At 42.8% G+C, this 15861-nt stretch overlaps 1 protein-coding gene across 2 annotated transcripts in view; it reads left to right on the top strand.

The window, feature by feature from the left end:
- ACMSD (aminocarboxymuconate semialdehyde decarboxylase) overlaps window positions 1–15861 on the top strand; it is a 63472-nt gene that overhangs the window by 16566 nt on the left and 31045 nt on the right. Inside the window, exons 3-7 of one of the 2 annotated variants that reach the window (XM_030850104.2) lie at window positions 2357–2453; window positions 6279–6328; window positions 7681–7917; window positions 12615–12708; window positions 15161–15256. In XM_030850104.2, the coding sequence (XP_030705964.1) occupies window positions 2357–2453; window positions 6279–6328; window positions 7681–7917; window positions 12615–12708; window positions 15161–15256 (574 nt within the window). Of the gene's footprint in view, window positions 1–2356; window positions 2454–6278; window positions 6329–7680; window positions 7918–12614; window positions 12709–15160; window positions 15257–15861 lie in introns of those variants that run through there. The other variant, XM_030850105.2, reaches the window with a different exon arrangement.

Raw genomic sequence — 15861 nt, 5'->3', positions numbered from 1 at the left:
CTAACACTCAACATGTGTCAGACACTCTACTAAGTGCTTTATAAAGATTATCCCATTTCATGCTCACAAGATCCCTTTAAGGTAAGTCATATTATTATAACTATCTTAAAAATGAGCCCAAACTCAGAAGTTTCTAGACAGAACAGCTAGCGGGACAGAGTATGAGACTCCACAGATATTTGATGTCACAAAGCAGAAGAAACCATGGAGCCATGGCTAAATGGGACGAGTTTGAACTAATCTGTGCCATCTGCCAAAATGATTTAAAGTAAGCGGTCATTATCGACTCTGACCATGACTCTGTCCCACCCGTCTTGTTCTCTGGGCCAAAAGCAGTCCAAATCCAATGTATGCGTGCCTTGTATGCTGGGTGGTAAGCTGGAAGCAATACCTCCTCATGGAGCTGAAGAGGCTGCAATGAAAGCAGGGTAACTGAAGAACCAAGAATCTTCTTTCCTCCCAAAAGCAACCACTGACCTGTCACTCCAACGAAGCCTGGTCGAGAGAAGAAGGCTGTGCCCCAGTTATGCCAACTCCTCCAGGAGATCCAAGGAGTCCAGCACAGATCTTCAAATTTAAATAACAGAGAGAGAAAGATATTCAGATGTTCCAAATACAACGTCACTGCAGAGCATAATAATAATAACATCTGAATGAAATAATGCCATTTGCAGCAACATGAACGGACCTAGAGATGATCATACTAAGTGAAGTAAGTCAGAGAGAGAAAGACATATATCATATGATATCACTTATATGCAGGATTTAAAATATGACAGAAATGAACTTGTCTACAAAACAGAAACAGACACACAGAGAGAACAGACTTGTGGTTGCCAAGGAGGAGGTGGGGTGGGAGAAGGATGATGGATTGGGAGTTTGGGATTAGTAGATGCAAACTATTACATATAGGATGGATAAACAACAAGGTCCTACTTTATAGCACAGGGAATTATATCCTGTGATAAACCATAATGGAAAAGAATATGAAAAAGAATGTATATATAACTGAATCACTTTGCTGTACAGTAGAGATTAACACAACATTGTAAATCAACTATACATCAATAGGGGACTCCCCTGGTGGTCCAGTGGTTAAGACTCTGTGCTTCCAAATGCAAGGGGCACAGGTTCAATCCCCGGTCAGGGAACTAAGATCCCACATGCCACACGGTGCAGCCAAAAAAAAAAAACAAAAAAAACCAAAAGAAACCAAACTACACATCAATAAATTTTAAAATAATAATAAAATATTAATATCTACAAATAATAATAACCTTTGGCTTATGGAACGTCTGCTCAGCCAGCTCAAGTACTCTGTTCTTTGTCTCTGTGGATGGGAATCTGTGCCTTAATTTCTTCCTTTTCTCACAGTCTTTCCAATCTCCATGCTTATGACCTAATTTTCTGGTGGCAGATTACTAACTTGTCTTTTTTCCTCAACTATATATCCTTAAAGTTTTACATCAGTCAGAGAAAGTATATTGTCCACCTTAGGTGCCACATAAATATTTGTTTTATAAATTGAAAAAAAAACTGAGAAAACTTAGGCTCAGAGATGTTGTTTAACTTGCTCATGGTCACACAGTAAGTGGCAGAATAGGGATTTGAACCTTAGCAGTCTGATTTCAGGGACCTGGATCAGAACTTTTCCCTTTTCTTTAGGGATCAGCAACAGGAGGCCCAATTAAGAGGCCGCTGCCATGCTCCACACAGACACTTAGTTTGCACCTCCCCACCCCCGCACTGAGTATTAAAAGGTAGTGTACAAGGCAGGCATGATGCCTGGTAGAGGTAGCAGCTCAGAACCAAATTTCACATATGCTGCTAGACTGATTCACTGCATGGCCTGCCTCCTCCTGCAGGTGTTGACATCAGTGGGCCCTGCTCTGCTAGACAAATTATTTACTCTCACTATCCATCTGTTGCTTCTCTATAAAACAAGAGGGTTGGACTAGATGGTCTATCTCAGAGGTCCTTTCAATTCTAAAATGTTATGAATCTAGAGTTTTCCAGATGCTGGGCTATCCTCTTGGGTCTTGGAGCCAGAGGTTCTGGCAAGGTGACTTACACAATCCTCAGCTGTGTAGTCCCAAAAGGCCATGACCATGACCTTGTTCTCTCTGTGTCCAGCCACTGACATCCACAGAGCACACCCCTTCAAATCCAAGCCAATATTAAGGCACAAGGACAAAGAGTTGAGTTCTGTTAAATAAACAGATTTCTACTTCTTCGAGGATTAAGTAAAAAAACCCTAAAAAGGTTAGGGGAGAACCACGTTCCAAAGTATACGAGGAAGGATTAATCTAAGTAAGCTTAGGTCACCTTTGATGCTGATGTGAGTTTTCTGACTCAGGGAGAAGCAAAGATGCTGAAAGATGGAAAGGTCTTCAGAGTGGTCCAAGAGAACTGCTGGGACCCAGAAGTTCGCCTTAGAGAGATGGACCAAACAGGTACTTCCAATGAGAAACACTACCAATGTTTGCATCTGATGTAAGAGGCATGTCTACCGCTAAAGTCTGTTGACCACTTTAGGTGATTTATGTGATGACATCTCCTTTTATCCTCCAAGCCAGGCTGTTCCAGCTTCACTGGGGGAGGGATGGCACCTTCCACAGTTATGCTTTTAGAGTGTGGATTTAAAATTTTTTGAAATTAGGTATACCGTTTTAAAGTAGAATGCTGTATTATTTAAACACATTTTAAGTTCAACTGCATAGTATTTACTTATTATAGAGCCAATTAAAACAGTAAAAATAAGAGTTCACAGATTAAGGATGCCAAGTGCCTGGTTAGTCAGATTCAGGATCCGATTTCTTTCTGTAGTTTCTTTTGGTGCACAGTACACAGAATGTCCCCACTGACACATAAGGGGTGGAAACGGGAGCAGTTTACAAAAAAGTTAATCATGTAATCTCAGAATACTCTACAATGAAACCAAGCCAGAAATTCGAAAGGGGAGAATGAGGAAATTTTTGTTTCCAAGCTGAGTCACTAACCATTTCTAAGAACTGCTTGCATTCCTCATCCCATATTTTAAAATCAAACAAATCCCCATAATTTAAAAGAATTATGAAAGCCTATCTAAAATATGGTATGATGGGTAGGGGATAAGATAAAACAAAATAAAACATAATAAAGTAGTAAAATAAAAATGTGGCATGACAGACGCATTGTACTTTCACTTGTTACTACCTGATTGACCGTGCCACCAAGGAGAGCGTGCTCCAATGAGAGAACCCAGCCTTCTGAACACGCGTGGGATCTGCCCAGAGACTGTGATGGGGAACTCCCCATGACAACACTATCAGGCCTAAATTTTGACATCAGTGGTCTAGATTTAATCCAGAAAACAAACAATTCACACACACAAATAAAAGAGCCCTTTAGAACTACCACCTTCCTAACCAAGGACAAATGTATAAGAAGTTCAAAAAATACACACAGAGATGGCAGGAGACATTTTATTCCAAGGTCTGCATAAAACAAGTTCATAGATATCAGCCCCAAATAAGGAGGTGGTCTCTGGCATGTTAGAATTTGGTATAGCTACTTTAGGCTAGATATTGCTTTATAGATTTTTTTAAATAATTAAAAGTACATCTAAATTGCATTCAAATTGAACTTTGCGGAAACCCTGAAGCACTTCTGTAGACCATTCCATAGAACATAGTATATATGCCCCATGTACTAGAACGGGGGTGGTAGGGGCACTGAGAGAGAACAGCTTTTCAGACTGACAGCAAAGACAGCAAAGGTCTTACTCTAAATGTGAAGCACAAGCAGCTCCCACCTCTCAAGGAGAAAACTAGTGGAAAGGAGACTCAGATGACTGGTGTCAGAACCATTGCTCCCGACTGCAGTTTAGGTGAAGAGTGTCTCCTTTGGTTTTTGTTGTTTGTTTCATTCCACAGCTATCCTTAGGAGGACAGTCAAGTCTACCCCTTGCTGAGCATTTTTCTTTGTGCCAGGTACTGTTCTCAGCACCTGACATGTATTAACTCAATTCCTATAACAACCATCGTAGGTGGCATCTATTACTATGCCCATTTTACAGATGAAGAAACTGAGGAACAGAGGTTAAGCAATTTGTCCAAGATCGCACAACTTGTAGGGGGGAAAGCCGAGATTTGAACCCAGGCAGTCTGGATCCAAGTGCTTAACAGGTGCATCCTACTGCCTCTGCCGAGGTAAAAGAATGATGAAGGCACAGCACAGAAGGTTCCAGCAAGCCATGCCATCTTCACAGGGAGAAATATGTAATTGCAGTCCCTGGTTTACTTCATCACATCTCTATGTGGCAGGCATTGTTGTACCTAGTGCCACCTGAGGGGTATTAGGAGGTGAAGTGGTTTGCTCGGGATTACACAGCAGTAAATGGCAGAGCTAGAATTATACCTAGGACTGTCTCTCTCATTCCATCACTTTTCCCAAGGGAGCTTTTCCCAAGCCTCCCTCAGGATGAGACCTGCCTGGGGTGTTTATTAAAACCTTTTTTCAGGGCCCATCCATTGAGTCACAGTTTCCAAAGGAGGGCCTAGGAATTTGTTTTTACAATGTTCTCTTCCCTCCACCCCCTGGCCCCTATAGCCATTTTACGCAGCAGGTGAGTCTGGGGAACACTGTGCTATTGCCAAACTGTTAAACACCACTTTAAAAACAATCAGCTCTCATTGGGTTAGACTTGTTTTTTTCCCCTCTTGATTCCCAGAAACCAAAGAACATGTGTCCAAATCAACCAACACATAAATAATGCAATTTACTATGTTAATATAAAATATGGTGACAAGTGATGGCCACTGGGGTATACAGAAGGTGCAAGGCTGGACAGCAGCCTCATCCCACCACTTGCAGGCCATGTGATCTAATCTATAAAATGAAATACAGTAATGTAAGAAAAAGCATTTGTGTAAATGTAAAGATTTTATAATTGAACGGCGTTTATCTGTTGTATACTAATCACTGAATACAAATCGTATCTGTGACAATGTTTAACAATGCTCTCTAATCAAACGCTGTAGTGTCTAGTCCTCACTAAACAATGATTTATTTATTCATATATTGGGTATGTTAAGGATAGAACATGGACAGACAGGTGCATGTGGTGTTGAAATTCAAGTAGGGCATGGCACAGGATAAACAACCACAGTCATGACAGACTGTAATAAGTTATCAGAAAAGGAAAGGAACAGAACAATGGGATAGAGAGTGGATGGAGTTGGGGAAGGCCTCTCTGAGGATCTGACATTTGAACGGAGACCTTAGGGTAAAAAGGAGCTCGTCCTGTGATGAGCCATAAGGAGGGCATTCCAGGCAGATGAAACAGCAGTGCAAGGGTCCTGGGGCAGGAAAGCACTCCAAAGAACAGGCAGGAGGTCTATGAAGCTCAACGTGAGCTCCCAGGAGAGACGGAGCCTTATAGACCGTGTTCAAGTTTGGAGTTTACTCTGAATGTGATGAAAAGTGCTTGGAAGTTTTGAGCAAGGTAGTGAGTTGATCTAAGTTTTAACCCTTACCCTGGCTTCCAAGTGTAGAACAAACTGTAAGAGGACAAGAGTGGTAGTCGGAGACCAGCTCAGAAGCTTCTGCAGTGGTCCACGTAGGAAATACTGGTGGCTTGGACCAGGCAGTGGCAGGAGATGGGGAGAGGTGAGCACATGAAAGGAACTGGAGTAGAGCTAACAGGACTTGCTGCTGGGTTGGACGTGGGTATGAGGGAAAGAGGAGCCACCATTGCTTTGGCAGCATCTCTCCTGATAACCCAGCTCCAGAAGTGTGAAGATAAGAGATTGTAGGCATCCTGGATGCTGGATTCTGGAACCACACTCAGGGTCTCATTCTGGGCATTCCAGACAGTGGGACTCTACCCATGCTCACTTAGGAGATGAATTAAAGGGGCCAGGAAGGTGCCTGAGAAATACAGTCTGTCATGCATGACCTAAGATGAAAAGTCCTAAAAAAATTGATTGGGAAATGTCTTGCTTAAATAAAACTTCACAGGAAGGAGGGTTGGAAAACACCTTTGAAAAACTGCTTTTTAGTTTTTCTTGAATGATCTCACTTCTGTCCAGCCTTTACTCCTCTCCTTAGAACTGACGCCGAGGGATGAGGGAAGCCTGGGACAGAGACCCTGCGAGAAGGGGGACAGGGAGAAGCAGCGAGGGAGGGGAGAGAGGAAAGACGGTGGGACGGAGACTTGCTGGGCTCCTCAGCCCTGGGAAATGTCGGAGTGCCCGGGCCATTCTTCTCATTAGCTTTGCCTTTGTGTCTGTGTCTAGGAGTGACCGTGCAAGCCCTTTCCACTGTTCCCGTCATGTTTAGCTACTGGGTGAGTGTGAAACCTCAAACCATCTCCTTGGTGGGCGAAGGCTCAATCACGTCCAGCTCCCTAGCAAGTAGACAAATGCCTCAAGTCTCGAACATTGCCCACCCAACTCTCCACCCCTTCAGAGATCAGCAGGGTCCCTCAGCTTCTCACACCACACCGTCCCCTCCCAGGCCTGTCTTCCTAGTCATGTCCTTGCTCTTGACCTGCACGGTCCAGTATGGTAGCCAATGGCTGCAGGTTGCTATGTGACTCGAATTGCATTTCCACTGGACAGCACAGTTCTAGACCCAACCTTAATCTCCGTCAGAACTGACCTGTCTGCTGACATTCCTGCGGTGCCTAGCTTAGTAACTGACAAGCCAGCTTATTCAAAAGGGATAATGATTTTGAGGCAGGGGAAGTGATGATAATGGCCTAATATGTTGCCTCTCCCATGGAAATATACAATTCAAAACAGGATTCCTAGAGTTGGATGCCTTTCCCCGAGTGACTAAGTCTTGAGTGCTAAAAGTTTCAGGCATGATGGCAAGCCTGTGGAAGGACATTTTTGTACATAGTTGGGGGTGCACTAAGTACCCTCTCAACCAAATAAACATTCACACGTGTTGTTATTTAATAAGCAATGGAAATACCACCTGCTCACACTTACTTCCTCCACCTGTGCTCATGATTCTAGTATTAGTGATTCAATCCTTATCTGTTCCTATCATGAGATTCACTACTTAAAATCCCCTAAGACCTCGAGATACCTGAATTTACCAGACTGGGTGCTATTCTGACTGGGCAACTGGGATTGCAGGCGAATACCAAATTCTTAGCAGTGGGGTGGGATGATGTTGAAAGACAGCAATAGCGGAGAGATTACTCTTGAGTGTCACTGCCAACAGGAAGGACACAGAGAAGGACAGACAGGAACAGGAGAGGTCCATAAGCAGCCCGGCATCCTCTGAGGAGGCGTGACAAGGAGGTGCCCTGAAATCGGGCCCTCACCAGGCCCAGCTCCTGGGGTTGGGAGGGGGGATGCCTAGGTGTGCAGCCCTGCAGACTCCTGTCTGCAGTTGGTGGGGTGGCCCACCCTCATTCCATGTCTAGTGTAGGATTCCAGGCCCTTCTGATTACAGCCCCAGTTTTTCTAATTAATCAGCAATATGCTAGCAGTTTTCTTTGCCTTGGCAATGAATGGCTTCTGGGTCTCCTGTGGCCAAGGCCTAACTCAGGCTGTCCTTCAGCTTTCTGAGGGGTAAAGCCACTGAGAGTGACAAATGACTGAGCCCTGAGGAGGTGCTGATCAGAGTAAATATCTAAAGAAGCAAGTTTTGAACCATGTGCTTTCCCTTACCTGTCTCCACCAGGCGAAACCTCAGGACACTTTAGAGCTGTGCCAGCTTCTAAACAATGACCTAGCTGCCACTGTTGCGAGCAACCCAAGGAGGTTTGTGGGTCTGGGGACATTGCCCATGCAGGCCCCTGGGCTGGCGGTCAAGGAGCTGGAGCGCTGTGTGAAGCAGCTGGGCTTTCCGGGGGTTCAGATTGGCTCCCACATCAACGAGTGGGACCTGAACGCCCAGGAACTCTTCCCAGTGTACGCGGTGAGTACGTGGCACTCACTCTCGGAGCGTGGCCAGGCACTGTGCTCGGTGTCCCTGGGTGGGAGAGATGCCTGATGACATGCTAGATGTAGGGGGAAATGTGGAAAGAGCTCCCCCAAATAAGTGGGCCATCCTACTAGAAGAGGGACAGGTGGAAATGCTTCCCAGGCCAGCCCTAAGTTAACTCAGTGAAATCTCTCTTCTTTCTAGCCCCCTTGATCTCCTTTTAAAGTTTCATTTGGAATAAAATAGATAACCAACCAGGACCTACTGTATAGCACAGGGAACTCTGTTCAATATTCTGTAATAACCTAAATGGGAAAAGAATTTGAAAAAGAATAGATACATGTATATGCTCAACTGAATCACTTTGCCGTACACCTGAAACTAACCCAACATTGTTAATCAACTGTGCTCCAATATAAACTAAAAATTAAAAAAATTTTTTTTAAATAAAGAGGTTATGTAAACTGGAAAAAAAAGTTTCATTTGGAAGCCAAAATACTACCCTCACCACAGCCACTGTGCAAAAGAATCAGGTTAATGACATACCCCGAAGTATTTGTTTTTGCTTTGGAAAAAAGTTCTTATCATTTTTCAAAATTATGAAATAATTTAGAAGAATCTGCAGAAAATACAAAAATGTTTAAAGAGGAAAACAGCTATACATAAAATAAATAAGCATCAAGGATTTACTGTATAGCACAAGGAATTATACCCAATATCTTGTAATAACCTGTAATGGAATAGAATCTGCAAAAAACAAACCAAATCACTATGCTGTACACCTGAAACTAACACAATATCGTAAATGAACTATACTTTAAATAAATAGGAAAACAAAAAGAACCCATAATTCTGCCACCCAAAGATGAGTAAACACTGTTAATAGTACATTTCATTTCTCTTTTTTTCTTTTTTTTTTTTTGCGGTACGCGGGCCTCTCACTGTTGTGGCCTCTCCTGTTGCGGAGCACAGGCTCTGGATGTGCAGGCTCAGCGGCCATGGCTCAGGGGCCCAGCCGCTCTGCGGCATGTGGGATCTTCCCAGACCGGGGCACGAACCCATGTCCCCTGCATCGGCAGGCGGACTCTCAACCACTGCGCCACCAGGGAAGCCCCATTTATCTTTTTATTTGCATACATCTGCATATTTTATATTTTAATGAAATTGGAAATACACTATGCATGTGATTTTTTAATAATGTTTTTATTTTTTTAATTTTTGCCTGCATTGGGTCTTTGATGCTGTGTGCAGGCTTTTCTCTAGTTGCAGCGAGCAGGGGCTACTCCTCGTTGTGGTGCGCAGGCTTTTCATTGTGGTGGCTTCTCTTGTTGCGGAGCATGGGCTCTAGGCACGCAAGCTTCAGTAGTTGTGGCACATGGGCTCAGTAGTTGTGGCTCGCGGGCTCTAGAGCACAGGCTTAGTAGTTGTGGTGCACGGGCTTAGCTGCTCTGCGGCATGTGGGATCTTCCCGGACCAGGGCTCAAACCTGTGTCCCCTGCATTGGCAGGCAGATTCTTAACCACTGTGCCACCAGGGAAGCCCCTAAACATGCGATTTTGTATCCTAATTGAGAATTTCCAACCTAAGTGAAAATTCTCTCAATCTGCATAATATTCCAATATATGGATATGTTTTATTTAACCAACCCGCAATTAAGATACTTTTTAAGCCATATATTTTTTAAATGTAGTATAATAAAAATATGCAACAAAAATAATGCCATCAAAATGTTAACATTTGATGAAACTAGATGGTAAATATATGGGTGTTCATTTTAGTTGTTTATAACTTTCTATATTTGAAATATTGCATAATGAGATACATTTTCAAAAACACAGTGCCATCCATTTCTGAAATATCCAACAGAAGTGTCCACAGTCCCATGGTCCTCTCTACCTTCTGTTCTTTCTGTACATAAATCTGCTTTCCTTAATTCCAGGATTCAAGATGCATAATTCTTTATTCAATTGCATTTTTAAAAAATTTCTTACTTGCCTCCTAGAATTATAATAGTATCATTTTCTGTTATTTTCACTGTAAATGCAAAATCTTCAATAATGAATTAAGTAGATGTTGGTAGACTCATCAGGCAATATAATCACTGATGATTTATTCATTTAATATTTATTGAGCTCTGACTACATGCAGAATGCATTCCATGCCTGTATCTGTGGACACTGCCCACCAGCTGGGGGACTGCCTGTTAAATTGCCTCCTAATGACCTGAAAGATTTAGTTAATGTTCCTCTAAATATCAGACTCCCAGAAGATGATTGGCTGCAGTGGCTGAACTGATCCAGTGAATGTTTTCTAGAAACTTTAATGAGCTCTGAAAGAGGATGTATTTACTTGTGCATCCAAATTGTTTCAGCACAGTATGAGCAAGCCTTCAGCTGTAGGTCATTTTAGGATTCACTGGAATCGGCTTTATGAATTACTAAGGGGCTCAGAACGCAATAGCAGCCCATTGGGGTCCAAATGGATATTTTCATTTATGTGACCAGCTCAATCAATCATTCTAACTAGGCTGTTTTGGGGGATACCAGTCTCTGTGGGGATTCAAAAGAGCATCCTGGCCCCACGTGACTTGTGATGTCCTGGAGTTGATAGCACATTTGTTTGGTTAGCAAGACTTCCCAGCCTTAGCACTATCTAACTCGCATCAGTAACGTGCTGAAACAAATGAGAGGAGTTTCTGTAAGCCAAGTTGGCTTCGTCATCTCGAGGGCAGCCTGAGCTCCAGAGCACCCAACTGTCCCCCTTATCTCCTAGACCTCCCTTCTTAGTGAGCAAAACCAACAGCACACGCTCAGGTCAGTTTTCAGGTACAAAAATGATTTTGTGGTGAGTACGAAGCAAACAGAGTGGTAGTGGCAGACTGCCTATCATTTATCAGCCAGAAGACCTGAGTAAGTTACTTAGCCTCTATCTGCCTTAGTTTCCTTCTCTTTAAAATGGGAGTAATAAAAGTACTCATCTCATAAAGGATTAAACTAGTTAACAATTGTAAAATTGCTATATATATTAAAAATATATATTAAATATATAAAATTAGATATTATATATAATATGTAAATATATAATAATACATATGTTATATAAAATGGGAGTAATGAAAGTGCTCATCTCATAAAGGATTAAACTAGTTAACAATTGTTATGTATAAAATATGCTATGTATAAAATATGCTATGCTATGCTATGTATAAAATATGCTATGTATAAAATAAATATAATATACAAAAATATATGAGTATATATAATATATATAAAATGCATAGTAGTATATAATATACATAGGATATATATTATATATAAAATATACATATATACATATATATATAAACAGCTTTGGCACATGGTAAGTGCTCACTAAATTTAAACTATCATGATTTTGAGGGTATAAGTGGCTTCTTTTTATATTCTCTACAATGTCTCACATGCAGAAGGTGATCAGAAATATTTGTTAATTTGAATTGAATAGAAATGAACCATCACACGTACACAGAATAAAGCTTTATCCTTATGAGGAGTGAAATCCCACCAAGATACCAGGATCACATGCCTTTGTCAAGCCCAAACCATCCCAAGAAGTTGATACTCTTTCCAGCCTGCATCCGTTATTAGAAACCAATCAGCTCCTCTCCCTTCAAAAGATTTCTATCTCTTCTGCTCCCCAGAATCTGTTGATTTAGGAGGGCTTTCTTCAATCTGCCCGTTGCCTGCCACTTCCAGAATCCCCTATTGTCCCGGGATTATTTCTCCATTTTGAAAAGGCTTATGTACACAAGTCACATTGCATCAGCCTGGTTAGCCCAAATGTTTATATGTAGAGGTAGGATGATTCACCCCAGCACCCCAATATATTTGGAAAAGAAATGGTCCAAGGAAAATCTGTTTTGAACCTTGACAAGCAACTAATATTAAAAGCCTGTTGTGAGGACTTTTTCTAATTAACCATTGTGTCGAATAAAGGTCATTTCCTCCAGATGGTATTTCTATTTCCCAGAAGGTCCTGGAGCAGGTTTGCTCATGACAGTCTTTTCAGTACCTGCCTGGCTGAGGCACTGAGAGCTCTTTCCTTTCTAAAGTCATCTCATACACAGCGGACTCTTCAGGCGCTCAGCTGTGGTCCTGAGGCTTTGTGAGTGCCTGTAGATCCCAGAATTCCCACCCAGTGTCAGGCTCGGAGTGGCCAGATGGCGTAGGTCAGGCCAGTTATGAGCCCCTGGCTCCCAACCCATCACTTCCTCACTTTCCACATCGTCGGGTTTCCAAGAGAGGGAGAGGAGGGAACACTCCACCCCTGACTTCAACACTACAATCTAAGCAGTCCTTCCGAAAGAGGGGACCAAACAGGAACCAGAAGGGGAAATTTCCTCACGTTTGAGGTGTGAGATCAGTCCTTGAGTGTTTTGCTCTCAGCCAAAGTGTTTCAAGGGTAGATGTTTCATCAACCTCAATGGTAAATCCACCAACACCCTTGTTAATTCTAAGTGTTCTTTTTAGTTGCCAAGCAGGAGCAGAGTTTATCAATATTCTTTTATATAGATCAGAAAAAATTTCAAAAATATTTTAGTTTATTTATTCAGATCAATATAGACCCAGAGAAAAGCAATACCCTAAAATAGGGCCCTATAATTTGCTGGCTCATCCAAATAACCCCCTCACTCTCTCATTGCTTCTTTGAAGGAGGCTGAAAAGCTGAACTGTTCCCTATTTGTGCACCCCTGGGACATGCAGATGGATGGACGGATGGCCAAATACTGGTTCCCTTGGCTCATAGGTTTGTGTCAGCTTGGGATCTGGAAAAGAGAGTCAAGCCCTTAGTTTTTTCCAATTATCTATGGGACCCTATTATGTCAAAGAGAGAAAGTATGAATAACTAACAGGATTGTGAGTTATTGAGCTCTTACTCAGATAGTGCTATATGTATTACCTCATTTAATTTTTTAAATTGAAGTATAGTTGATTTACAATGTTTCAGGTATACAGCAAAGTGATTCAGTTAGATTACCTCATTTAATTTTAATCTTATCCACACAAAACTTTATGAGGTTGACACTATAATAGCCAGTTTTTTGTTTGTTTTTTTTTTGGCTGGGCCACATGGCTTGCAGGTTATCTTAGCTCCCCAACCAGGGATCAAACCCGTGCCCCCTGAAGTGGAAACTCGGAGTCCTAACCACTGGACCACCAGGGAATTCCCTGTAATAGCCATTTTACAGATGGAGAAACTGAGTCTCGAAGTGGTTAAGTTGTGCAGGTCACATAGTTAAAAAGTGAAAATGGAATTTACATAGATCTGTCTGACTCCAAAGCCACCACCTCACTACACAGACTCCCAAAAAGGCTCTGCAAAAAAGTAGCCATGCCTGTCTAATAGATGTTTAGAAGGCAATGATCGCATCAGCCCTTACAAATGAGAACCCTGGAGTTACAAGCAGAAAGAAGGTCAGCTTCTACCGCCTAAGGATCTGAGACCCTAGATTGCAGATGACCAGGCTTTCAAGTCCCCTGTTACCTGTTCTTTGCCACCTGCACTGTTCACCCATGGTTCCACCTGAGGGTAAGGGAAGGGCAAAGAGGAGAGACCTTTACTGAGCCTACCAAGCTCTGGATAGGAGCTGGTCCGGATTCTCTTTCTGCTCTGACATTTCATGCCCTTGTTATTGCTTTTGGAGACTGAATGTGTTTAGTAAGGCAGCTTCCTACCCATCCCCCACCAAATTCTTGAGCAACAATTAGTCGGAAGAGATAAACTAAGTAGCCCCTGTGCTCTCTGGCTTCTAAGAAAACCTCATCCTAATTCACACAACACTTTGACAAGTTCCACAAACTTATTTGCATTGCAACTTCCCACATGAAAAACAAAGGAGAGCATTTACATAGAGGATCGTTTCATCCCTCATTATGCAACACATATATTGATCCTTTCTAGCACACCAGGCACTGAAGATGTACCAGACATGGACAAAACCTCTGCCCCCCTGAAGCCTGAGTTGACAAGTACACAGGTCATAAACAAACAGGCTAATTTCTGAATTTTATACTGGATGCAAAGGCGGTCTTTAGGAGACTGGAGGATTCCCAGCAGGGCAGGGCCATGATCCAATTTACATTATAAATATTCCACTTTGGCTCCTATATAGACAATTGTGGGGTTTTTGTCCAGGTAGTTAATGGAAAGCAGAATCACAGGACCAAAGGGAAGGGATGCTGTCTATTCCCCCGCCTGCAGGAAACTCTGCCCACAAACCACTCCCAGACAGATGTGAATCCATCATGCTTCCAGAATTCTCAAGAGGCCAAGGATCCAGGGAGCCAGGGGCATCTCTGTCCATGGAACAGTGACAGGCCTAAGGCAGGATGAACAACCAGTAAAGGCCCACTAGGCAGCCAGAGAATCAGGCTTCCCCAGAAGGCCTAGGGCTCAGTCACAGAGCCCCCAGAGATTTCTTAATCACAGTCTGAAAAGCAGTCATCTGGAAATATAGCCCAGATGGACTCCATGGAGGTGAAGGCATCAGGCATGGACCAGCTGCTTCTTCTAGAAGCACAAAGCACTTGAAATAACTCATTTTAATCCAGTTATTTTCAACCTCAACTCCAAGAAGCAGTAAAGATTTGGCAGGAATATTAATATTAGTTAATATCTATTGAGCATTCACTAAGTGGCAAGAACTAACCATTCTTAACCCCAGTTTACAGATGAGGAAATTAAAGCAGGGAGGCAAATCATATTTGTCAAGCCCCTCCAATGTGAAGCTCTGGCCAAGAACTTTCCCAGCATCATCACTTGCAAGGTTCCACAACAGCCTTCCAAGATGGGCAACACTGTCCCCATTTACCAGGTGAAGAAGCCCAGACTCGGGGGCATTAAATTACTTGTCAAAGGCCAAGAAGCAAACAACTGGAGGAGAAAGGGTTCAGTCTAGACTCACTGTACTCTGCTTGCCCCACTGCACACAAAATGGAAGCTGGGAGAATCAGGACAAAAGACAGGTCCTCTGGCTCCTTGACTCTTCTAGCCATTAGATGACTCTACTTGCAAGTGGCAAATAGGAAGTGTCAGATGGTTTCTGCTTGCCAAAGTCGTGGCCTGCGTACAACCAAGCCATGCTAGGGCACAGGGACCCTGCGCTTCTCAGCAAGGTCCCATTCCCCTGCCATTAACATCACTGAACTTCTTGCTCGTGATGACAAGCGCTATACGTCATGACTGTTTCTTCTTCCAGGAATGCCCGCAGAGACCACCACAGCCATTTGCTCCATGATCATGGGTGGAGTGTTCGAGAAGTTTCCTAAACTGAAAGTATGTTTTGCACATGGAGGTAAGACCCTATCTGTATTAGTCAGCTTGGGCTGCCATAACAGAATGTGACCGCAGACTGGGCAGCTTAAATAACAGAAATGTATTTTCTCACAGTTATGGAGTTCCCAGATCAAGATGCCAGTGCAGCTGGTTTTTAGTGCGGTCTCTCTTCCTGGATTACAGAAGGCCGCCTTCTTACTGTGTCCCCACATGGCCGTTTCTTTGTGTGTTCACAGGAAGAGAGACAGAGAGTTCCTATGTCTCTTCCTCTTCTTATGAGGACACCAGTCCTGTAGGATGAGGGTCCCACCTTATGACCTCATTTAAGCTTCATTATCTCCTTAAAGGCTTTATCTACAAGTACAGTCACATTGGGGGTCAGGGACACAATTTTGGAGGGACACAATTTAGTCCTGGTAGTTGTTCTAAAGTATATGATGGTTCAAGGACCAAATTCCATTTCTGCAGACAAGTTTAGTTTGGTTGGCACAGTTTACTTGATTTTGTTTTGTTTTTCATTTAAATCTCTCGTCAGACCACAAGCTACCACAAGCTCTCCAGTTTGCAATAGTCCCTACCATTCACTATTGTTTACAAACAGGCCTGTTTCATTCATTTCCATTT

Source organism: Globicephala melas, chromosome 7 (assembly GCF_963455315.2).
Source record: "Globicephala melas chromosome 7, mGloMel1.2, whole genome shotgun sequence".
NCBI classification, from domain to species: Eukaryota; Metazoa; Chordata; class Mammalia; order Artiodactyla; family Delphinidae; genus Globicephala; species Globicephala melas.
The sequence above is the reverse complement of the archived record's forward strand: the minus strand, read 5'-3'. Positions and strand labels throughout refer to the sequence as shown.